Raw genomic sequence first — 27,989 nt, forward strand, 5'->3', positions numbered from 1 at the left:
CGACTACTTGAATGATTCAACAATAGGATTTGCATATAACATTCTCTTTGGATAATAGATGTTATAACAAAAGACAACAGCAACACATAAAATTGATATAATTACTAATTTCACCTGGACCATAGGCTAAACAATACCTTGCAGATAGATGACCATCAAGTTATCGCCAAAATCGAGTAAATAGTAGTTAAACGTGTAATTAAAAACTAGGTAAAAAAATGAAATATTTCCAGAAAGTATATTATGTTTAGCTTGAGAATCATTGTCCATATGCTTTATTTGATTCACAAAGTTAGGTTACTATTTTAAAGTAACGCGAGATAATAGCCAATATAGAATACTAATAGAGTTGTTAATGAATTTTTTATTTCATCCATCATCATCTCTGATCTACTAGCTACATGTCAGTGATTATAGAAGTAAAATAGGAGTAGTTGCTGTCAGTTGTTCGTTATTAGCCAAGATTATGTATAATATTTTAGGTATATGAATTAAAATACAATTTGTAATGCTAAAAAAATGAATAGATTTAGATACACAATTTATCCTTTCAGTATTTTGTTTATGGTATTATCATCGCTAGATAACTTAATTTTGTAGCTTGCTACCTTCGTGATCATGTAATGGGAAAGGAATGATCTTAAATCTTTCGTATAGAAACTATGAAAGGAGACAGGTTACTCTAGTTATAGCTATCTCATCAAATTTGTTGCTTTAGATTACTACTTTCTACAAATAAATATTATATTACGACTACATAATGAATAATTAACAAGTTCATACATTCATATATTATATCATCAGCAGTCTTAGAAGCGAAATATGAGTTGATCAAGTAATAGTGATTTGCATTTCTTCGTATAAATTGAGGATGAAAATGGTGAAAAGAAAACAGAAGTTAAATAATCAGAATATCCAAAAGACCTGCTGCGTAAAATGCCGTTTACCATAAAGAATAATATTTCGACTTTTATTTTAATCATACAATACTACAAATTTTGCGTAACATCTAAAATAATTAATATAATCGTACCATCAATCTGAAGCAATGGTTAATAATCCATGCAGAAGATGTTGAGGTCAACATTATTTTATAATGTCTTTGTTATTCGATGGGATGAATAAGAAACTTGAAATGCATTAACTAAACTTCACTTTTTCAATTTCCTTTGCATGACAAATATAGATGTGCATATAATTACTTCTAAATATTCATGTGTACATATATCTATAACACACCTATATAAAATAAAAATAATTGAATGGTATCATAGAACAGAAATTCAAAAGATTAAAACCAAATGATTGAATTGAGACTATTTCCAATTCTATATTCAGTGAATACTGATACATGCCATATATTCTATTGGCTTTATTAAATGTTTTATTTCTATCTTATCTTATCTGCAGCTGCTAAATATGATTTATTTTTTAATGTCCAATATAATAATAATAATACTAATAGTAATAATAATTATATCGATTGCTTAATGACACTTTCGTCTACTTTCTTTTCACAGTAATCTCTATCATTACTTTGCCAGATGTTCCAAATACAATTTAATTTAATCAATAGTGAGATCGATAGATGACACGTATAGAATATGTATGTGTGCTCATCTGTAAAATTGAAAACATCTTTAAATTACTAATAATGTTAGCAAAATTACTTCTCTCACCCAATTTTTTATCTGACCTTGATGAGTTGGAAGTAAGATGCTCCTCTCAAAAATGACATTGTGCAGTTATTACTTTACTGTGAATTAAATAATAGAGTATTGCTGATTGAAACTTTACAATTCAAAACTTGACTGCTATTATCCTGATTCCTACTTGATATTGTTAGGCCATCGTATCCGGATAGGCATTTACAATTAACTTTTACTTAAAGAATATCGAACACCAAAGCAAATTGCTATGCTTTACAGTATCAAGCTTTCGATTTTAAAGCACTGATATCGATATGACAATCAAATGAGTATACTTTTAAATTAACCTATATTAAATTATTAACACATTAAATTACGGAGTACTTTTAATTTTTCTTGTTTTCATTTAATGAATGTTCAAATGTATTGATGTAGATGCTTTACAATAGGATATATTCGCCAACTGATTACAGTTTATAATTTCTCTTGTGTATATTAATTTGCCAAATATATGCCGTTTACTGATTAGTAATGTGGATACTACCATATAATCTTTATATAGTATATATATGTATGGGTTACATGTATAATATATATGAAATATACTGTAGATTTTAGTGTGATATATTCATCTATCCATCTATCTATCTCTCTATATTTCTCTCTGTATATATGTATTATTGTTTTATAGTTATATCTATATAAATATGTTTATATATTTCTGTATATCGTGAATATATACTTGTTCTGTGCTTGTATTTTGTATACAGTATGCGCAAATGGATATTTCTAATAACATAACTAACAGCCATAGTAAACGAATACAACAGAATTTACAAGTATGAATAAGTCTATGATCTAAAATGTTGATATGAAATATTTGATAGTCAGAAATAAGAATATAGAGTGAGAAAAGTCAAGGTGTTGAAGGAGAAAATGGAATGATTAGACACGTGTAAAAGATTTTTATATTATTTTATCGCATAATAAATTAGAAATTGTTAATATATTAATGTTTAGCCAAGCTATCATAGAACATGTTTGGCAAAAGCATATTTTATTTATGCTCAAGCAACATCAAATTATTCGTCATTGCTATATGATATATTGTCGAATAACATCATTTTCGTTATTGTATTTCCGTATGATTCCACTTTTTTTTAAAAGCTATCTTAAATATTGATCACAAAGGTTCTGATTGGATTTTATCCAGCAGTTCGTTTTAACAGCAGTTAAGATAAATTAATTATGTATCGTTGGTTTTATACTAGTATTATATAGACTTATACTGATAGTTTAAATTGAGACTAAATGTTTAAAACAAAAATACTAAAGATGCGGTTGATTCCATATCAACATCTAATATAGTGTTGTCGATATTTGATCTGCTGTAATTTGAAAATTTTTCACCTTTTCTGGCTCTGATGATTGTCGGTAGTTTGTAAAGTTTGTTGTAAGAAATCGATATACATTATAGCTAAGCGTAGTATTTCAAAAGGTGTTATGTCAGTTTCTTCTTGAAATGTTGGTACATGGCGTTTTAACTCCTGGATTGCTTGATCAATTTCTAAGTATGTCTCATCATCATTCTCTGCTGTTAGACATGTAGCTTGATGCTGAGAAATTTGTTGCTGTAAAAATTCTTTGTAATTTAAAGCAACTTGTCCAGTCTGTAAGTCAGGGATTCGCATTTTGCACAGTGAATTTTAATCGACTTTTGATATCAATAAGTGAAGATAAGCAAGATAAAGGATATATTGACCTGTCGACTAGCCTACTTTCTCTTGATTAGGCTTAACTGATCTGGTAAATGTCTACAGACGGTTCTGACAGCAGGTTGAATTGCTACTTCTATCGCTAGGATTATGACCATGAGATGTACGCTGTCGATTAGTTAATTTTTAGTAGATTTGGTATCGATTTTCCAACTGTATTAAAACTTGATTTGACCCAAATGTCTTAATTTAGTATAATACTATTGAAGTTGAATAATTCCGATTCAATCAATATGTAATAGAATGAAAGTCTTAATATTTTCGATCACTAGATAGGAAAAGAAAAACAGCTGTAGGTTAGAGTAGAAAACGATTTAAAGATAGACAGACTACGGGTAGTTTAAATTAGTTGGTTTGATTCTATTGATGAAACGATGGAAATGTAAATAATACTAGTGGAGCAAAATGATGGCTAGGCCGTTACATGATTTTAATACCACGATGAAAATAAAGACTGAAGAATATAGTGTACATATTGATCAAGGCAAGTACGAGCAAATTTTCGACCTTTATCACTATGTTGCCTACAGTATGTACAATCTTACCTTAAGAATGATAATAATAATCGCACTTGGATAGAATAATAGGCAATTTTTAGCTGGATGAAGGGGAAAAGATTTGATCACTAATAATGTGTCGACGTTTGGTTTTATATCCTTTCTTTTTTTTCAACGGTATCAATCATTTAAGTCGCTACCAGCTGATGTAGACGTCAAAACAGTTACAGGAATTAGGCGTAAATTTAAGGCTAGAAATGGATGGTGTTACCATAGGCGAAGTTGGAAAGGAATGAAGAGCAGCTGTTTGTACCAATGGGTATTTGTGCCACTAAATTTAAAAATTTTTGTATTATGTAATATCATGAAATAAAAAATTATACATCCGGCTACAGGTGCGCTGTATTGTGTACTGTCCAGATGCCAAAATGTGCATAATAACTTTTGCTTCATTGTCCATTCAGATGCAATGTTGTCTATTGTCATTAGCCGGCTAGCAATAATAGTGTGTGTGGATAGTAGATGGAGAGTAGAGTTGTATAGTTGGCAACGATTAAGAGGATGGAAAATAGTTTAGCGGTCTTGCCATAGCATAAAGCAACATCAATAGTTGTAAGCTATACAAATCGATACAATTTACAACTATTGAAATGGAATGGGCCTGTAGTTGCATCTTCTTCTCGATCCATCTCTCCATACGTCTGGGCAACACTTTTCTGTCTGTTCCTCTCATTGAAAGAGGTGTGGAATTAAGCTAGCGATTTAATGGATGTTATTGTTGCAGAGAGAGAAAGTTCTACTGTCGATACAGGTAGTATCGATTAGTAGAGTCTGTTGGTTGGTAAAATATTGGATATTAATTAACAATCGAGCTTATTCTTTCCACTCCAATCTATACAGTAGATATTGATCCAAACGATGACGTATTGATCTACATTCGATCTTACTGCTTGAATTAAGTCTCTTATTGACTCATGAGTCTATCCTTCATCTGGAGCGTAATAAACATTTTCCCTATCAAATTGATTTCCTGTTGACTAGTAAAATATTACAATTTAGATATAGATAGGTAATAATAGTATTAATACTTTCTGTACAGATTTATCGTCATCATCATCATTACGCTTCAATAAATAAAAAAAAGGGAGAAAAAATACAGCAAGATCATCTTTCCATTTTATTGGTTAATATCAATGTTTACAACTAAATACGAGCTAGCCTAAACGATTCAGGCTAATGAAATCGATCTATTCGGGCTTAAAAGAGGAGTGATGAAAAATAGGACTGGTCATACGCAATAAAATCCATATGACAAATAGCATTTATCTTAATCGAATGAAACACAACCATTCCGCAACACATAGTTCAAGGTAAAGTGTTTAGGAATCATTGAATTAGCATCATCTTCAATTTTTAATTAATACAGCTGGATACAATCATGGATCGCTCAATTTTAAATAGGTAAAAGGACTACTTTTTGTTAACCCGCCTTTAAAAAATTAAATTTTATTCTGCCTTTTTTATAATGTGTTGATTTGTAGATCTAATATATGGCTACACTCCCACGATGTTAGCTACAACTGTAGTGTAACCTCTCTTCTAGTCAATTTCGACACTTGTATTTGTCTGGTACCTATTCTATTTACATCATTGTTTCCTTAGCTATCAAACAGTAAAATATACACAGGTGCATTTGTTAAAAAAATAAAATATAATAAAATGCGACTATCAGTTTTATCCGTTGTATGTTACTATTATGCAAGATAAAAAAATTGGGGTGCCTTTTAAATAATTGATCATCCATTGATGTTCTTCAACTCATGTATGGGATATATACATCTTCAAGATATTGTTTTTATTTAATATTTATTTTTATTTTCTATACTTTCATTCAACATCTATTATTTCATCTACTGATGTCATCTGTATATCTATGATGGAGGAATTTTATTCTCCAGCTGGACACTTTTACCCTTATGGAATGAAATTATTAATCGAATTTGCTTATCAAATTGATAAGATAGGATGACTAAAAGGGCTTCTTGAATGCATAGATCACGAATGACAATCTACTATAGAGCAATAGACGACATAAAGCATCTACTTCAATGACTGTCCTAACCAAGACCGTGGATGAATGATGAGTAGGTAAAGCTAACTGCCAAAACATTCGATTTAATGTACGAACAGATGATATTGAAGAGGGCAGAAATGTTAATGATGATAATTATTGGAATGGGGTTTATTCTCTAATAATAATAATAGCAAAGGAATTGAAAATATGAAGAATTCTATATTAGCTCGTAATGAATGCATTCTTGTATAACAATATATGATGAAAAGTATCATTCACTTTGTATTTTCAGTGAATTTCAACTTAATGTTTAATATTTATTAGGCTACTCACTATTCTATACTATCCTTGCTCAAGACAAGAGGTTTTAAAAGTTAATATTTATAATGGTTAATCTCTTTGCTTTTTATCAATTTGAGTCCTACTAGCTGGCATGAGAATGATTGCCTGCCACCATAAGTATTGGATAGATTCTACCGTAGTGTATTATATATAATGAAAATTGTCCGTACATAAACCTAGCTTATAGAATCAAGTAAATTATAGATTGAAAATTGATTTTGGATCTTAAATTATAGCTAATCAACTGCTAGCAATGCTCTTTCTTCCATGTTCATTTTATTAAATCATCTGGCTATAGTTAATATCTGATGATAGATTAATCGTTGTTGTTCATCGCTAAGGGGAAGTTAATAGAATGATCAAAAGAAATACATTTATGTTTAATATAGTGACGTTGTCATAATTTTCTAAGACTATTTTTATATCGCCATATGCCATGGCAGAATAACAACCAGCTGTCGCTAAATATGATAACTTTTGACATATGCTCTTTAGTAATAAATTATACAATATTCTTTTTTGTTTTACTTATTGCTTCGATAGACCATCTTTTATTAATAAGTCTATAATTGTATTTTATTTTCAATTACAGGTGAGAGAAAGTTTGTATGGAAAGAAGAATAACTAATTTTCAAATGTTAGATAGATGGAAATTAATGTTATAAGTGTAGAGCACTATTTTGTTTCATATCAGGAAAGTTTAATTTTTTTTGCCGCTACAAATTCTTCATTTCCAATATCTTCCAGTCATGAGCTTATCAACTTCTTATCCCCATTAAAAATTAGTACAAACATGTATTTATTTTAGTCCAAGGGAGTGTATAAATGCAAATTGAATTTTTGCCATCAGTGCAATATACAAGTTTCATTCAACAGTAATCTTTGGATCGTATTGCAATATCTCTAGCTGTGACAAGATATTGACCTCAAATAGGATTTATAAAATATTAACTTATGACGGTATTGAAATAACATAATGACCAAAATATAAAGATGATAACCATTGGTGTTGACCTGGAGGATAGGTAAACTAACAAAAATGAGCTCATGTTGACCAGTACTCCTGGTCAACATGGTGTAATAGATACTCATTTACCTTGTTAGTTAGTTGGTTGCTTACTCAACAACCTATGTTGATATCATTTTCCATTTAAAAATATGTTGAAATAATTGATTGATTGATTTGGCTTTTCATTGAGTAAAGCTCATGAAGGGATAGACAAGCATATTGACTCTTTCTCTTAGACTCAATAATAATATCCCTCAGTAATTCCTTTCTATAATCAAGACAAAAGTTCACTTTGTTAAAGTGTACAAAACTGATTATTATTCATTAAAAATTGATGCCGTTTCATGGATTGCATTACACGTGTTGTTTTGTTGGTAAACTGTAGCACATTTTCACACACCTTCTACTTTAAAATTGACCACCTGCATATCAGTTTCTTTTCTTGACAATGTAGAAGTATTATTATGTTGTCTAATTTGTTAGACATTCACTATACAAATGACAATCTGGCTAATATTAAAATATAATTTCCTCTTGTTGCCTATACATTGAGTGCTCATCATTTATCTTGGACGCAAAAATATGCAGTAAAATTTAGGGTTAATTTTAATTTTAGCCATTGAAATTGCTTATTGGAACATATATCAATGATAATAACAATAACCACTATAGCAGTTAGAATACAATATCTGCATTAAATAAAATATATCGTGTTTCCACTATAAAATAAACTTAGATATTACTACTTTCTCTTTCTCTTTTAATGGAAAAGTATGTTAGGAAATGAAAAGGAAGTTTCTATTCAGTATTATAGACTTATGGCTATTGTTTTATTACTAGCTGTAATTGTCCTCAACTGAATTTATTAACCTTATACAGCAAGCTAAGAATCTTGGTTCGATTTCCTGAAAATCTGTATTACAGGTTGATAATTATGGAGTAAATTAGAATGGAATATAGACTCTAGACATTGAGATGATTTCACATCGTTAACATTTCATTAGCCATCGATCTATGTAGACATCTAGTATTAAATCATCTAGCAATATTGGTAATAGTGACTACTGTCAATTAATCATTATTTAGTTAACACTAAAATTAGATACCGAAATGGTAATCAATTGTATAACTCTTATTATGGAGTAAGTAGATGAAAAACAAATACGGTTATACATGATAAGGCTTATGATATTTCGGGAATATAGCCGAAAATCGGGTAACTAGCGTTCATAAACTAATTCGACGGCATAGTCATATCCAGTAAAGGATGGAACGCCTGCTACATTCCTAATTGAGTTGAATGCATCTTAGGTTGTTGACAAATTTTGTTTAGTTTTCATCGGATTCGGACAATAAAATAACATTTGTTCAGCGTCACTAAGCATAATATGCGAATAGGATTCTAGCTAAATAGTTCAATTCATAATTTTATCCATCATTTATTAGGTGTGTTTTTATCTATCTCCCTCATAACAACTATGGGAATTGCCACATTATTTTTGATTAATTTTATGGACTGAAGGTTACGGTTTTTATTTATATTTTTTAATTCGGCGGGAGGGGGAAATTATAACCGTAAATTACTTTTGTGTATCATCATTTACTATCAATGTAGTAATCCAGAGGGTTGATGCAAATTCGAAGCAGGTGTCGCATGAGTGGGAGTGGCAGCATATGTCTAATATGTCAACAAATACTTTCATTTCCCTTTGATTCGGATTAAATGATCGATTGAAAGGTGACTATTAATCGAATTTTATTTTAGCTAGAGATATAAGTATCTTCTAATACATTGCTTCCTGAACAATGGAATAGTTAGGGACGAGTAGAACTTATATGAATAAAGCTATGATAGAAATTACTTTTATTATTATTAAATCCTGATATAAAAACAGAATTAAAAATATTGATACCATCATGTATCATTTTTTGGGCTAACTAGATCTAGTCCAGATGGAATCATGATACACAGTCTTATATCAATAAAGTCAGAATCATAACGATAGACTGTTATTGTCGATTGTCTGCAAATTAATCAACCAAATATATTTGATTAGCTAACAATTCCAGCATAGCATTTCATCAATTGGAACTTCAGCGGACCACGTGGACTATTTCCTAAACGATTATATTACAACAAAAAAGTCTTTTCGTAGATAATTATCGACAAAATATTTTTCTATATTATATTACGAAATATTCTCCCACTATCGATAATGTTTGATAAATCTTAGGGTAATAATTATCCGATATATCAACTCAGTCTTTATTTCAGGCAATTTCCCTTTAAATATGTGTTAATAGTTTGCCTTAGTAATTCAGTTATTTTCCTTGCGATGAATCAAGACTGATTAATTTGCATTTCTAGACCGTTATAAATAAATTTTTGTATAAAACATGCGCGGTAGATGTATTACCACGATGAATAAGGATAGAGATGGCAGTATTAGATAGCGTGCAAAATATAGGAAAGCAGATATTACCTGTAATTGATTTACCCTTCAAGTGAATCTGTTAAAGATATTATCATCCTTTAGCATTGTAGTCTTTGTGAAATATCATAAACTTTGCTAATATTAGAACATAGAGTGCTTAAAATTGTAGATAACATTAAGTATGAACATCTGCCGATGGAAATGAAATAATTAATATGAATGATAAAGTTTTTATGAGATAGCGTCATTGATGGATGATGAAGGAATAAATGTGTTAATGTATTATTACATTTTTTAATAGTAAATTCTACAGGAGTTGTATCGTTGTAGCGCAATATTATAGTTTACCTAGGAACTATGTGGTGTATTAAGCATTTCTTCGTAGTGCAAATTCTACTTTATTCCGTATTTTTATTTATAATTAATTATTTATGCTAATATATGGAACTTTCATTATTAGACTTCACGAAGGCCTATTTATAATAACTATTATTAGAAAATAGTTTATTAAATATTTGGTGCAGTAATTCTTTGTATTATATTCAAATTTATCTAAACAGTTTGGCGCCGGTATTAATATACAATATTGATCATAGTACCATGTTATTACCCACTTAGAAGATCAATCACAATTTTTCTCTACTAGAGTCTTATGTCGTCAGGATTAATTCCACAACTTGTAACAACAGTCACCCTATCGCACAGCTATAGCACTCGTGCTATAAAGTAATATTGCCATAAAATTAACTAACCTGACGATACCAACAATTCTTGAAATAAATTTTGATTATAAAATCTAATTGACACACTGTGTACACCAAATTAAGGCACAATCAGTGTAGTCAACTTAAACTAACTGGTTTAAAGGGGTGCATCGTTGATATCGACTAGGAATAAAATATCAGTATCTTACTATTTCATAATACTATTGAAACGACGAAATCCATAAAAACATTAATGTATTCAACTCATAGAGATAAGATCTCAAAAGAATTGTTATATGATAAAGTCCTATTATAGGCTATTAGCTCTATTAATCAGGCTTTGTTAAGTAAAAATAATGAAATAGCTTTTGTTTTAGAATGTTCATCAATTCTAAAATTTTAAGCTGTCCTTTCTTATTAATGTAATCAAGCTTATCTGGAAAAAACTGAAAACCCAGAAGTATTTAATCTCATACCAATACAGATTGATATTTGGCAAGGATAGCTACTATTTGTAACTATGATTTGTATATGTTTATACAACCTGAAACTTCTCGCTTAGTGGATTAATAGCGTATCGGTAATCACGATTATGATATAACCCAATGGCGAAAGGAAAGCCTCGAAAATTTGTATTGTTAACATGTCGATCCAAATGTTTCATCTTTAATAACCAAACAACATTGGACTCTCCAGTTATAGTTTGAAGTACAAAATAATTTTTATAATTAGCCTTTGTAATTAATTCCTTTAAATTTCCTAAATTAATTTATAGTAATGACATGAAGTAATCAAATTACAACTGCATGATCACTTATCTTGATGTATCTTTAAGGCTTAATTCAGTAATTATATCAATTAAACGATTCCATACTATTGCACTCATCTCTCCAACTTACTACTGTATCATACGACAACAGTGTTTAAAATTAAAGAGTATATTGTAAACCTATAAAATTACAGCAGCCGAAAATGATCACACCTGTCAATGTATTGCTGATGTATGCTATTACTTCAGTTTAGATTTGAGATTTATCATTCTTCAACCAACGATGAACTATGAAATAGCAATTATTGATGGAGGAATACCGGTGCGCTACCGTATGACATATAATTTCATAACATCTTTTAAGGTGTAATGTTATACAAATGAGGTTATATAAGTTACTTTCAGTGTTATATAGAGGCGGAAATTACAAGCTTCCTACTTGATGAGCACTATATTGCCTAGCATCAGTAAATATTCTAAGGTTATTCCAATAGATTTCATGCTACAATATATAATACTGTAATTGATTCGATTCAATGATGACTCCAAAGAAAGAACTGCTATCATCCAGAGTGTGCAGATGATTATGAAGGTTGCCGTATAAATTCTCGTTAGTAGATCTTTTAAGTTTGGTATACATTGGTAATATGTTGTTTGATTATAAAAGTAATTAAATTATGATTATAGTAGGCCTATACTAATTTTTAGCTTATTTTTGTTGCACTTTCGAAATAATGATGAAATCTCGATAATATAGATTTAATTAAAGTCAAAATGAATGCATGTTTAAAATATAACCTATTTCTTGACAGCTTTACAACGTGAATAATATATTCTAATTTACTGTCATGATACTTATTATTTCATAGATAGATTAATCTTTCTCAAATACCGTTCCATTATTCAAACATCTGGAATGAATTAAATTATTAACAATAGAAAACGATTCTCGTTATGTTGTTGTTATCAGCTATCAACTAATGAGATTGCTGCATATTAAAGATTTATTTCTACTATTTTATTAAGATATCGACTTATTATGTTAATTAAACGAGTTTATGACTCGCTCCAGATGTTTAATATATTAGAAAATAATAATTTCTGCTTCTTGATAATATATTTTTAATTTGATTCACAGATAGACTACTGTCACAAAACAGCTTTGCAACAAGATAACGCAATATACGATCAATAAGTCAATTCCTTGAACCACGTATCAAGGAACGATATCTGCACTATCACAAACACTTTTGCTCTACTAGCAGACTACACAAAGACTTAAACGCCTCGTATTTTACGTTAAACACTAAGTTGGACAATTCTTCTTTATTTCACGATATACTGCATTTATATACTATTCCTCAATAGTTCATGAGTCATAGTTAATACAATTAACATTAGAATCATTTACTGAATTAGATATTAATTTTAGCTACTGCTCCCTTAATGCAGACAACAGTATTTACGAACATAGACATGTAATGACTAATACAGAATAGTCAGATTACGATATGTCCTATCACGGAACATTTCCATGATAATTTACAGTCTACCATAAGTAAATTACAATCACAATGATTCGAACTGTAAGCAGATGATTTGCATTCCCTATTATAACTATTATAATTTCAGTATGTGTATAAGTGTCACTGTCATAAAAAGTCAGTGCTATATTAAAATACAGTATATCCAAATTAGAAGTTAACTAAATAAGGATAGTCTAACAGAATTATCCTAACATAGTTATTTCTACTGTAATACAGTATTTAACACTGTAACAACTACATCTAATCAATCGAAGATTTCCTGTACGTATACAGCTGCACATCTATCATCGCATTGCTAAAACTCAATGATCATAAATTAACAACTTAATTTCTTGCACCTCAATCTGTTGGTGATTTAGCTATTAATAGAATCTTTATGTAAATGGCCTAATTCAAGTTATTAGCATACATTTAAAAAAGGTAATATTTAAGATGGCATCTATCGTAGGTTTAAAGTCAAATACCGTATAACTGTATATCAAATAGATCACTTCTTTTTTTGTATCTTGCTCATATAGAATTATTCAAAATATAATACTTTCAAGTGGCTGATAGGTTTGATACCGATATCAACCTATAGAATCGAGTAAAGATTTTTGTTACTCAGTTTCAATATGATTGTTACTAATAGTTTCTCTTCAATCTTCAATCGTCCTATAATTTACACTAACATTTTTTCAGCCTACATGCCTGAATTAATATCGAAACTAAAATTAACTTACAATGAACATTAAAAAATACTTTTCTTAATCTCGTCAAGAAGAGCAGCAGTACTATTGTAATTTACTTATTAGCTAACAAGACGTATTTGATAAGACTAAATGATTCTTTTCCCATATTGCATCATTCGTTGACATTATTAGACGTACTGATATCGAATTTACATGAATTGTTAAAATCGTTTCCATTAACCGTAAAAGAATTTATTTTGTTGCTCTCTGTATGTATATCCTCACAATCAACATAAATTAGATATATCATTAAATGCTGTTAATAAGAAAGTCTGAATAGCCTGTATTTAGATTATTGCTTAATATGTCTTACTCTATAGACTTTACTTACTGTGATAGAGTCTAGTAACATATGTCTTAAGATCAAATATAATCAATTAACAAAAGTAATCATATATACCATTTTCCGTTAAGAAAAGATCAATAAAGCGCAAGCGCATACACAGATCTCTATAGAACAGCTATTACATATGGATGACAAGAAATTTTTGTCGGCTTATTGGCAGTAGTATTGTGTAGCGAACACAAGCTCGAATAGTATTAACTAAAGTGACATTAATTAGCGAATAAATTAAAGGAATCGTATCATCGGCATCGTAGGATTTGATCTTAAAATTATAAATTCCCGTTAATTTTGGCACAAGATCCCGAAATATTAGAATCATTGTCGATTTCACATTCTTACAGAGGAATACAGTGACGAGATGAGTCGTAATGGTCGATTATGTAGTATAAATACATAACAGTTATTATGTTAATTCAAAGGTTGTACGCGAAAGCTGCATGATAGTGATATTAATAAATAAAAATAAAACGGATGCATATACGTATGTATGTTGAGCATCCAATATGACTACATATTGTGGAATGAAAGCAAGCTTAGAAAGAATTGTTATATTATTATTGAGCTCTGGCCTCTGAAATTTATCTCTATGGTTGTGATCGCGGATATCTTTCAATACGATAACTTGTTTCCACTTACAATATTGAAGCGGCTATCCTGAGATAGATGTATGGAACATAGAGAACAGCATGAAAGATACAAGCCTAACTGGTATATTGAGATACCTAAAACGTTTAAGAAAAGGATTTTGCTATAAGATATGATGATAAGTGCGATTTCATACCTCGCAATATTGCATACCATGTAATAAAATCAAAACGCCTTTTAGGAATAATCCTATCCAAAATTTATTTATTTCATCTAACATAAATTACCATATTTAATTAAGTTAAAATGATATAGAAAGGGTGGAAAGCACCACAGAATTTATTTTTCTAGCTTGAATGCAAAGTTGTTAACGCTGTATAATTTAGGTTGTGCAATATTTATTGCTAGTCGTTAATCTGTCATGTTGATATACTCGTATGAGTTTTTCCATTTCAAGTTTATCTATATATTCTACTGGTTTACTCATTTTGTTTATTTAGGTTTAACCTTGTGCATAAAAGGAAATGAGTTGAAAATATACCACCAAGCACTTTATGATAGTACTGCAATTGCATGCACTTATATAGAGATAGTTAAAATCGGATTGTTATTTAGCTGTTGAAGCTGATGATAATTAATGGACGGTACTACCTTACCCATAATCTATCATCGGGATTATCGTAGAAGCTGGCTGTACTAAACATGGTCGACTATTTTTCCGCTCCAAAGTTTCGATACATGCTTACGTCTATGATGATAGAGGTGGTACAGCATCTCAATCTTAGAAACGCAGTAGTGGCAGCATATTTGCAAGGTCAAGACAATCACGTGTTTTTCTAGAAGTATCATAACATCTTCTATTCATTAGGCGTAGGCATCCCACATTATGCAGGGTTGGAGTCTACATTTAGTCTCCTGTCTGTAGTCTGTAGTCTAGTTTATCTGTCTGGCACTTCAATGTATAACATTAGTAACGAATTCAACGCAAAGATCAATCGTAAGTCGTCTAGCGTATTGTTTAGCATTGAGTATGGCACATATTAGCTAGTTTACGCCTTCATTTATTGGACGGCATCGGCAGTTTGTTTGATCTATCAGAGGCAGCATATTATGAATAAGAATTACTACATTTGAGGCAGTGCAAAAATAAATTTATTTATTAATATAATACTAAAAGAGTAAATTATCTTACAATAGCCTATTCAGTTGTGGAACCTCTATACGCATTAAGTAGACATGTATGGGGTTGGTATAGAATTTAACGGTATACAAGTTACGGGAAGATAACACCTATATCATGCACGAAGATACTCTTATGATCGCTATAGAGGTTTAACATAACAAAATTATATAAAGTCGATATAGCTAATTTAGCTACTAAGCTAGTTGTGCAGACTAGCACTTGATGATTTGGTAGTTTTAAACTAAAAAGGAATCAATCTGACATCTTAGGATGGCATCAGTGGTATTGTATAGATAAAGACAAGTGATAGTAAACGCATGGCTCAGATTATTTTTATTATTAACATCATAAAAAAACACCTTCGAATACATTGCAGCGTGCACTATAAGTAAAGTACAGCCAAAATGAAGATAGAAAATTGATAGCATAGTAGTAGTATTATATTCTAGACATAAATTCACTATTCCCTGTTAGCCATCTACCTAACATGTATAGTATGTCATGTAATGTCTAGTGCTGCTATATATGGACTATACGAGCATTTTAGCTTCACAAATTTACATTAATGGGTCATAAATGGTCAGAATAAACGCAAGAGATAACTTATTCTTGTATATGCTTTGTTAATTACACTATAATGATTGCGAAGCTTTTAGTAATACTGTAGTACTTATTTGATAATTATAATTAGGACGTGCATTTTTAGTAACTAAACGAGTACTACATGCGCTCACCTTGCTGTATACTATAGTACTTCCTAGTGGCTAATGCTGTCAAAGAAAGCTTAATGTACGTATAGACTGCAATTTAAAGAGATCGTCTCAATAATCAGAAATGATGGCAATAAATTATAGCTCTGTACTCCATAAAATCAAAATGCATCTGACTATAGCGTCTGATATACTGTAAATCTAATATCATATAATGACAAATATTGTTCATGCCAAATTTATGACAATGTTATGACTTTCAGTAATGCCCAAATTATACAAGCTTTCAATAATATTATGCTACTCTGACATTAAACCAAAGATTAAAAATAAGATCTAGGTTATACTTTCATATAGTATATAACACTAATATCTATCTTAGTACTGAAAATTTGGATAGTTTACAGTATTATATAATTTAAACTATTAGCTAAACAGATCCTACTTAAACCGGAATCGCCTGCTACAGCTCTATGAAATTACTGAAAGTTTCAACCTATGGAGATATATCGTATATAGAAAGCCATGAGTACATTAATACTCTTTATATTGGCAAAAAGGTGTGGCCCTTCACTGTTTCTATTATCTATACTTTGTAAGATGGTTTAGTATTTAGTATGTAGGTACTCTACTATATCTAAATAAAAATCTCTAAGTTGCGGATGATAAAAGATTACATCGATGTAGCCAGGTGCACAACGCGTAAACGCAATTCGTTCTTCCCTCGCTTGATATTTTTCAGGTCTAAAATATTAAGTTTTATAGATGTAGCCTTTCTGACATTGAATGTTTACTTAATTGCAATCCGTGTACATAGGGCTTAAAAACGATGGTATAATGCATATATTAGCGATTCTATGGATAGTAAGGTATACTATAGACATATACATGTACGCTGTACAGTGAACAACTACCGATACTGTTGTTACCTCCACTAGTCCAATATTATATATATATATATATATATATATGTATAATATTTCATTAGTATGGGTTAATTTCTGTCGTAGCAGCAGATTCTATCTAAAAAATTAGGGGAACAGCGTCAATAAAAGCATAAACGAAGCAACATATATTAACTACTATTTCCGTTTAAGGTAATAGATATCGTTGCAATATACACTGTTTAAAGGCAATTTAAGTGCTATATTATCTACAAAATACATTAATAACCGCGCTATGATAACGGTACCATGTTGATTTATCTAATCATCAACACGTAATTTAACATTCAGAGCGACAAAAGTTATTAACAATCATATGCCAGTTTAAACAACCACTATTAATGAAACAAGGTCAATGGGAGTGACTAATGATGAAATTTGTCTTCAACTTGACGTTTCCAGTATATAAGTATGCAGTCACCATGCAGTAGTGTCTAGCTATTTTTACTAATCTTTGCAATTTTATGTTATTTTTACTCCTATAGTTTATTTTAGCTATTGATTGAACAATAGAACTTGTCCTGGTTTGTCTATAGCACTGTAAGTGCAGAAACAAAGGTCATAAATTTCGATAAGTAAAAATACTATTTATGATTATAATAACAATATAAAATTAATAGAAGAATGATTTATAACTGTGCAATAATTTGCATTTTCAATACAATAGTAACTACGCATGTAACACAGTCGTTAGGTAAGAAAATGTTAGCGCTATGCATGACAACAGTCGATAGCAGATATCTTTACTTGTATCGAAAGGGATCCATATTCATTGACATAGTAACTTATTTGTATTTTTCTTATTTATCACAGCAGGATAGCTATCGCCATTTAGTAATGACGTTCGACCGCAGCAGTTTCGATAGTACTTAACTTGCTTGTGACGTAGATTCTATTTTGATCATCAAGATTAAAACTTATGAGTTACAAAGAAAGGATTTGCAGAAATTAGATAAATATGATGTAATATCTTAATAAATATTATCAATATTGATAGCTAGTAATGTTAATATTTAAGATTGAATCAGCCAGTAACGTCACCTTTATTAGGAATACAGATTTAAGTCTTACTCCTGTCGACGTTAGGTACAAAGCTGAAATTTTGCTATATATCTGTTAGTTTGTGGCAGGCATATGCCTAAAAGATTGATTTAGCTATTAATTAGATGTTTTGTTTTAAATACTATCAGTTAATCTACTTCAATGAGTAAAAAATTAATTTCTGTACTAACTTTCACTTGAAATCTAGCTGGAAATATTTCTTCCAAAATGCAGCAAGAGAATCGATTCAACTTTAAATACCTGGTTGATAATAATACTTCTAGAAATATTTTTCTGATACATTTCAGTGATTTATAGTTACCAAGGATATAAATATACTACTGATATATCAGCAATCTAAAATTGGCATTTAACTTGCTCAGTCTGATAAAAATTATTGCATTTAGAAGCCATCGATTGCATTATAATTTATTAAATATTAGCCAATATGCTATGGACCAATGATGAATTATAAGTTATTAATAACTAATTAACCTAAACAAGTTTTACAGTAACTAAAATAACTAATCTTTAATCATCTAAACAATTCATTTAGAAAAATGAATACTATCATTCAAATCAATAATTTAAAACTAATAACAAATTATCAATTCAAGTTATTTAAGACCTATAAACAAATTTCATGTGTCAATTTTTTAGTCCCAGATGTTGATAAGCTACCGGCTAAGGTATAGTTTAACCTTTTCAATTCCTTACAAAACTCATTTCAATCAGTAATGTTATGGATAGTTTCCGAATTGTATAAATTACTAGGCTAACAACTAGAATGCATCCGATAATTATTGCTGCTTATTCTTATGATTAATAAAATTTACAAAAAATCAAGAATATTTGTCTATATGCGGAGGCAAATGTCATTTTTTCATGAGCTTCATTTAGAGTATTATCAAATTCTTGCGCTTTTACCTCGTAAATTTGCATACTGTTTTTGTCTTATTGTTTAATTTCAATTTAGATAAATAAACGTAACGTAGTTAATTCCCTTGCACAGTTTTTAAGCTGTTGGTAAAAGTCAGCTCTCATTCATTTCAATATAATCCAAAATAAACTTTGATACAATAACATGTTATAACGAAATGGCTAAGTATAAAATAGTACCTACAAAGCCTTGCGAATTCTTTAAGCTAACACAAATATATAGACTATTATCGGAGTCATATTTTATATGCGTTTGTATTGATATCGACTTTAATTAATTAATTAATTTATGGATTATTCAATAGATATACATGTATTTTCTTTAAATTAGGAAATTACTTATAAGAAATTATCGTATTATGTAATACTGATGATTCCTGTAATAATAAAATATCCTATTTCATCATGAGCTATTAACCAATTTGTCTAGAATTTTATAATAAATTAAGAAGATAATATAAAATTTTAGTGAAGTTCAATTATAAATATAAAAGAATGGAATAGTTACATTTACTATGCTCGGAATAAGTAGATAAATTTGTTAAAATAAAGTAGTTATGATGTTTAAACAATTAGTAGAATGTTATTTTAATGTTCATATTTGAAACTATTGAAACAATTTTTGGGTAAACAGGATAGTCGCATTATAAATCAGGTTGATATAGTAATAAAACGGAATAAATCTATCAATTACTGGATATCGAAAGAAAATTTAAATTGATTATAATGAAAAGATAAAATCTTACATTGCATTGAGTTAGTTTATAAAATTTTATGTTGTCATGAGCAAGCTATGAGACAAATTAAATTGGAGTTACTGGAAAGTTAAAATTGATGAATAGGATTCGTATTTTAATGAGACATACTCAACTTTCTTGAGATTAAGCTGTACTGAAGACATAAACGCCTATTTATTGTTAGAAGCGTGGGCTGAGAAGCTAGAAAACAACCGTAAGTAAGTGTGTATTATGAATCTTCTATGGATAAAATTTGATTATCCAACTTTTTAAATTAAATTTAGCACAACAAGATAATCTAGAATATGCTAGAAAGATGTTTTGGTGTTGATACCAAATCAAATTTTAAACAAGCGAATAACCAAATACAGATAGAATTGGCAATTATTGTTGAGAGAAACTAGCATTTTAATTTGCTTGCTTATACTGAATTAGTATAGTTTGATGCAACTTTTAACCATAAATAAAGCTTACTACTAAAATGATAAACAAATACGTCATTTCAAGATTAATCAAGTAGCTAGTTGATGATCGTATTTTTACACTTAAGAGCTGAGATCGATTTGCCCATGCAGTGGCGTGACGGAGGTTATTTTGACATTGGAAATGTTTTCCATTAGTTTTTTAAAGTAAATTTGAAGATGCAATTTTATGGCATTGATTGATGACAATAGCATAATAAGATATATCTAAGTAAAAGGTAAAATAACATTGGATAAAAACGAATTTAAAACAGTATCAATAATAGGTAGAATTGAAAGAAATTCCTTCAGTTAATTATACTCATAAAAAGAGTCTTCTTGTCTTAGCAGGTGGGGGAATCAGAAGGGAGTCATTTCCCAGACAGATCACAGCGGTTATTAACTATTCAAATTCAAATATGATCAATAACTTTACGTTTGCGACATGCTAATGAATTTTATTTCTTTAGACAGTTAGTTCTTTATCGTGTAGTTGGATTATTTTCTATAATAGATCATTTTTTCTTATAACCTTTGAATAATGACGATGATGATGGTGCGCTATATCATATGGAAATAGAATGCGTTGAATAGTCATGATTTTTCTTGAATAGAATTGAATATTGTTACTTTTTTTTTTACTTGATGATGAAAATAATCGGTTGTTCAAATGATTGATTAATCTGTATACACAAAGATGTATGCGGTCTACACTTAGAAGAGGCTAATTCTAGATGCAGAAAAAAAAATTGTATTATTCGTTCCATCCTCTTAACTGTTAAGTTATGGGGGGTCGAGAGGATGTTAAAGGCAGTATTAATGGTATTGTTTAACATGGAATGCTTGAAAAGCTGCAGTAATGCCACACTATTTGTGCTTCAAATATAGTAGTTTAGTAGTAAACAGTGGCCATTATTATCCTTATATTCAATAGGTAAAAGTTATTACAATACTGTGTAGTTGTCAACAAATGTATAACAATCGTTCTTCTTAGCTATAGTTGGGCCATCTTAATGATTGGCTAATTTAGTTATTTCCGAGATGTCCTCGTGTGCAGCTATATACAAGTGATTGGTGTCATCGTTTCTAATGGACTTTTTTTCCAAGTGATATTAAACACTGTAATACACGTATCATTTACAAGTAACAATTCTACAAAACGATTTTAATCCTCATCTAAGCAAAAATTTTTTTAAGCATTTTGTATGCTATTACTGTTATGTAACCAACATCAATTATCATAGTATAATCATAACCCGCATCATCTATCGATTGGATACAAATCTATTATTGCCTACATGCACTTTACTGGATTAATCTTGATTTCTATTAGCCAATTTTACATCAGCATCTATGCAAGTTGGTTATTTCTTCGCTATTTTCATCGTCTTAGTGTCGTTCATCCGTTGGAATAATTCCCATCTACCATCGTAATCCAAGTTAAATTAACCATTTGCGGCAAAGAAAAAAATTGAGACGTGTCCGTTCTGGATGTAGGAAAAGGGAATCTATCTTGCGTTACATATCTAGATTATTCATCGTCAATAGGATTTGCAGGTTGTTCTTCTTATTGACAATTATTTTCACCTACGCGTACTTTTAAACACATGTGTTGATAAAAAGTCGCTAGCATTGGCCATTATTCTATCATCAAGAAAGCGTTAAAAGTAGCTAAAGAACTATAGCGACAAAAACAAGAAGAAGACAAGGGGTAAAAAGTGTGTTATACTTTAATTTAGCGTAAACAAGTTTGAAAAATTTAATTTTTGTATTTTTCTTTCCATGTACTCAACGTTGCTGGTACCGTCATCATCGTTTATCTTATGCAACAGACGGTCATTTTTTTTCTCCTTTAATTTATACTATCGTTGATTGGTCATCATTTATCAATCTGTAGTCATCAAATTTCCTGTCTGTCTTGCGATTATTGCATAACTATTAGACTATCATTAGCACAACGAAAAATAAAACAACTTCAAATTCCACGTTGCCGCAGTAGCAGATAACATCTAAATCGTCGGCAGTTAATTTACCTGAAATTTAACTGGAAGGTGTTCATTAGCGGAAGTGTGCGCAGGCACCAAAGAAAAGGAAATTTAATAATTACTGTAGTTGTCTCAATTCATATAATATTGTTGTTCAAGACAATTTCATTCGATTTGTGTGCCTTGTATTCGAAGCCAAGAAAGGAAAAATTGTTACCTAAATTCACAAACAAACAATTTTAATCTCATCCAACTCTTTCTATTCTGCTGCTTCAATCCGCCATTATTATCCATCAGTAAATCACTTTTCTCAAGCAAAATGAGTGAAAAGCCGAACGTTACAACCAATCGTATAAATTATCGGCCAACTTGCCATGACATCGAAAAGCGTCCAGCAGCAGCGATGTTGTCAAAACATCCTAAAAATTCGCGCTCTAGCAGTTTTTTAATGTTCGTTACTTTAAGTATTATGGCAATTTCAATTGCGACATTGGCTATTCTTTTTCACATGCAACGAATTGAATTGATCCAAATACGACAAGATATACATCAGATAGCTACACAGGTAAGCAAATATTGCAGCACTATTATGTTAGCTATTTTTCTTGAAGACATAAAATTGAAGATAGGGGGCGTTTTATTTGATATCTAGTGAGTGCTTGTCATCTTCTCCAAACAACATATCGCTATTTTGATTTGACTTTCTTTGTATACCTGAATACTCGTTCTATTTTTATTATTTGCCTAGCTAAAGATACGAGCTGTACTATGCATACATTTAAAATTATAATAATTTTCTTGTAAATACTGACGCAGCCAAAATTCCATACAGTACCGTAAGTCAAGGGGATACAGCTTCTAGTTATTGCAAAAATGTTAAAAATGATTATCACACATTACTCGTGAAGAATTGTAAGGGAATGCAAAAGCACCTTCTTCGTTTTACTTTCATCGGTTAAATATATCTTAATACTATACAAATATTTATTTTACGAATGATTTCTAATATTAATTTATTTCAATTTTGACGTTTTATAAGTCGGTTGAGTTATGACGTATGATATTACGACATTTATTGTCGAAGTTTCTACACAGTAATTTATAAGAAATTAATAGCTATACTTATACGGGTACTTGTTCGACTACGATATCCATGTTACGTTAATCGAAAGGGGTTAGATCAAATTCTAATACCAAGATCATATTTCAGCACCAGTAACAGCAGTTGCAATCATTTGTAAGTTAGATGGAGATGTAAATGCACACGTTTGCAAGCTGATTCTAGGGAAAGCTGCGGGAGATCGCTCGCTATTACACCGGCAGATGCATTCTGAAGACATCCTACCTTAATACCATTACGTAGTATCAGGGTTTTACTGACTTTTTACGGTTATTCTGCTAGCTATTTTGACGCTAATCTGATCTAAATAGCTGAATCATGATAAAGCGCAAAGCGATTTTTTACATCAAAACAACTAATGGTAATTCAATATACTCTTCGTTGGAAGGCTCTAGTAGGTTAATTAATAATAGGGATATCAGGAATATGAAAATGGCATTATTCCTACCATTTCTACACCTTATCCGTATGAAAATAAGTTAATTTCAAAAATCATCATCACTCGATAGCGATGAAATTGATAAAATTCACAAAATTAAACATCTTTCCATTAAATTAGTTACAGTATTAATAGTCTTTGCTATTACGGAAAATTTGTATGGTACAGAATGTAGAGTACATAATTAAAGAATTTATCGCATTTAAGTATTTTTGCCAGCACTACAGTATGGGGATCGAACATAAGGTATGGGATCGCTTTAAGTTAGCTGGCTTGTTACCTTTCTATTGCATATCACAATATATTTATTGCAATTAGAGTTGAACAGTGGTTCCTTTTATTGAGCTCAGTTACATTATTTGTACGCTTTCTACAATATAAAAACAAAATATTTATCAGTTGATTATTATAAAAAATAAGTAGCTTTCATTAAACTAGTCAATCATAGTCATTACTGAATTTGATTTATTGCCAACTTATCGAGCTTAGTACGGTATTATAAAAAGTTAGTTTAGTAATTCATAGCCACAATATTTCACTGTTGTTTGTATAGTAATAATGTTGTTTACATATGAATATGATTCCAAACATACACCGACGCTAATGATTGCCCGTCCTCATCTTTGAAAGCACGTCATGATTCAATTAATTATTATTAGTATAATCCCTTATTTGTCACACTGAGATTATCGACAATTATGAGGATAATGAGAAGATATCCTATTTGGTACGTATTTCATTTTTTTAATCAATTCCCGCTGCACCAGGGCGATGGCGGCGTATTTCAATGAATAAGATAATAATCCAATTGATCATGTATAATTTCATTTCTACATTTTGACGCCTGTATATTGCTAGAATTCAGCTACTGTTATCTCCTCTTTTCCAAATTTTTCATAAAAGCTTGCGAGAGCGTCACTTTTCGGAAATGTCAGGATACAATATTGAAAGTAAATGAGAAATAATATTGTTGTAATGATAGTCAATGAAAACTATATATTGAGAAATCAGCTTGCCTTCGCAAATGTGAAGGCTTATGATAGTAACTTACGTAGGAAATAGTTGTTACACTTGTTCATGAGGATAACAGGTCTTATTGAAAAAGAAAATTAGCTTAGAGATAATAAATTGCAAATTTTATATATGTAAATTTATTAACTGATCCGACCCGTATTGATTACCTCTAGCTAATTCATTATAGTAATTCAGAAAAAGGTCACCATGTCTATTCTACATGCTTTTTATGAAAGTCTTAATAATACAGTGAACAATTACGCATGTCCTTTGAACTTCAGCATGTTGCCATCTTATCTTCTATGTCAATATCAGCAATATTAGAGTACTAAAACTTTAAACTATAGCATATTAGACGATTACTTACTATTAATTTGTTGCGACATTAATTTATATGATCGCTAATTTTAGAAATTCTTCAACCTTATCGTCTCTAGAGAATGTACCGTAGTTGCCTTGATCTATATCCTAGTTAATGTATTAGAAATGCACATAGAATCTTTTATCGTGCTCAAAGATGGATTAAATGCTGGCAGTGCCGATGTAAAATCAACGCAGAACATATTTTAGCTTAATATTTAAAATAGGGAAAAGAAGATAAAATAATATTTTTAAAGCAGCTGTAAAATAGAATTTTTTGAATAATCCATCATCGTTAATCAATTCCATGATTACCGTTGCTACCGAGGATTTTATTGGATATATAGATTAAATTAATCTTATTGATGAGTCAATATCTGGCTCATCTGCTGTTTCAAATCATGATAGCGTACGGAAGTATCGCTTGAATAATTACCAGTCCCCATGTACAGAAATTAATAAAATTTTAATTTACTTATAGATTGCTTTAAAATTTGATAATCTTCGAAATGTTGTTGCGTAATATTAGCTTTCGTGTATCATTAGCTGCTTTATTGGCAAAGTATTGTTAGTAAAATAGCGTGATAAAGAGACTTTTCCAGTCCTCTAGTTTAGCAATGGATCGTATAATATCTGAACGGAGTAATTCTTACGATCCGATAATATAATCTACCTCATTATTTACAGATAAGTAAGTACCAAGGATCACAAAAAGATACAACGGCTGCAAGTAAAAGGCGACATCAGTTTATTTCCGTAAGTAATGCAATCTATAGGGATACTTACACAACAATTGCTAAGGAAAAATACAGGCGAATAAATACTTATTTACTAAAAATATAAGAATTGCAAAACCGATACTAAGCTTATTACTTTACAATAGACTACCAATAGCAAGGCAACTACACCTACAACTCCCAACTTGGCATCTAGCCCAGCACCAGATGTAACTCCAAGTAAAAATGCAACTTCTACGCCTACTGGAAAGCTAAACGCTACTCTAACTTCATTATTACAAGTATGCATTATGAAGAATTATGATATTAATATTATAAGAGTTAGAAGTCAAGCTAATGAGAGCAAACTAGCTTAAATTATAATCAAACGAACTTCCGATAAATTAATAAAACAATACAAAATTAAATTTGATCAATAGAATAATGTTAATGGGAGTACTACATCGCTTAATTCAACTGAAAGCAGCATCCAGAAGCAGGTAAGCTACTAATTATCAATCTTATGAATAAGTGTACATAATGAAGCAAGACATCTGTTTTCAATAAAATAAAATGTCTACCGATTATGCAATGTTATGTAATGTTATGTACGTTGTTGCTGTTGGGAGCAAGGCATGATGATAGTACCGTAATTAAAAGAATCTAGATATGTAAATGTGATACTTAAAATGATTCAATAAGATTGGATATATAGTGTCGCCATCGTTTAATTATGCTGTGTTAAGAAATTCTTTTGTTAATATTTATAATCAGAAAGCGACTTCAACACCTTATGAGTACTTCAGAATTAGGACGAAGGATAAAACTTTAGTTTATGTGACCAGAATTGATAGTAAAGTAAGTAAAATTTACTAGCATTACATAAGGAAATGTTTTAGTAAGTCACTGTTTTGATATTTAATTAATTTTCTACTGATAACTTATAATAATGTGACTAAGTAATCCAATTAATATAATAGGTGGATAATCTTGACAACAAGGTGACGAAACTGCATTCTTATATGAAAAGGAGTATAAAAAAGTTGCTAAAATTACACCAGGTATCGTATGATAACTTATAAGTTTCGCTTTACCGCGATTTTTTGGAAATTATCGTTAGAATTTAGCGTATTCTACGCAATTTACATAAACAATCAATGTAATAAATTATCTTTACTAACTTAAAGGACGTTATTAGTACAGAATAGAATAATTATAAGCAAGTAGCAATACAAATTATTGGAGTCGGTCTAGATCAAGCGGCATTATTTCCTCGTATCCGTCAATAGTGTATCTGTACACTTGATACAAAATATGATATTGGCAAAATGTATAGATTTCTTTTATAATTAATGATTATTAAAAAAAGCTCAGACAGTCTAGCAAAATATTTAATTGTAATAATTTATCTTACTTAATAACATTGTTTATTAACTCTATTTACCATGCAGACATCGCCATCAAGTGGAAAGAATAACAGTAATAAAGACAAAGATACAGATGAAAAGAAAGAAAAAGATAAAATTAGTGGCTCGGATTTCTTGGACATGCTTAATAAAAATAGTAAATTAAAGGACAAGGATTAATGCAATTGTAAGGAATAATGGGGCTACGTGATAGAGCAATGATGGAATGAATCTGACAAAATAGCTCCAAACTGAAAGTGCGCCGGATTCTTTTAAAGCACAATGCAACATATACTAGAAATTAAAACGGCGTTGGGTATTACATCAGATTGAGGCGGAAAAGATTTAACCTGAGTACTTGTAAATGGTAGCCTAAAACGATATAGAAATAATTGATAAATCTGAAAACCGCGTGATATTATATATATTTATATATTAAGGAAAATTAATACTAAAGTCTACCTCATCTGC

The 27,989-nt window shown here is 30.2% G+C and overlaps 2 protein-coding genes across 2 annotated transcripts; one reads left to right on the forward strand and one right to left on the reverse strand.

Moving 5' to 3' along the window:
• Positions 1–1,151: 1,151 nt before the first annotated feature.
• Positions 1,152–3,340, reverse strand: TRIADDRAFT_55034 (uncharacterized protein; the record flags this gene model as incomplete). Its single annotated transcript, XM_002111231.1, has 2 exons — positions 1,152–1,239; positions 3,060–3,340. The coding sequence occupies 2 exons, from the start codon at positions 3,338–3,340 to the stop codon at positions 1,152–1,154; spliced, it is 369 nt and encodes a 122-aa protein (XP_002111267.1).
• Positions 3,341–22,782: 19,442 nt separating this feature from the next.
• TRIADDRAFT_55035 (uncharacterized protein) lies at positions 22,783–27,698 on the forward strand (the record flags this gene model as incomplete). Its single annotated transcript, XM_002110676.1, has 9 exons — positions 22,783–23,028; positions 24,191–24,268; positions 25,448–25,579; positions 26,084–26,152; positions 26,280–26,414; positions 26,553–26,612; positions 26,887–26,970; positions 27,093–27,173; positions 27,564–27,698. 9 exons carry the CDS (start codon positions 22,783–22,785, stop codon positions 27,696–27,698), a joined length of 1,020 nt encoding a protein of 339 aa, XP_002110712.1.
• Positions 27,699–27,989: the final 291 nt, after the last annotated feature.

This window comes from Trichoplax adhaerens, genomic scaffold (genome assembly GCF_000150275.1).
Source record: "Trichoplax adhaerens TRIADscaffold_3 genomic scaffold, whole genome shotgun sequence".
In the NCBI taxonomy this organism is placed as follows: Eukaryota; Metazoa; Placozoa; class Uniplacotomia; order Trichoplacea; family Trichoplacidae; genus Trichoplax; species Trichoplax adhaerens.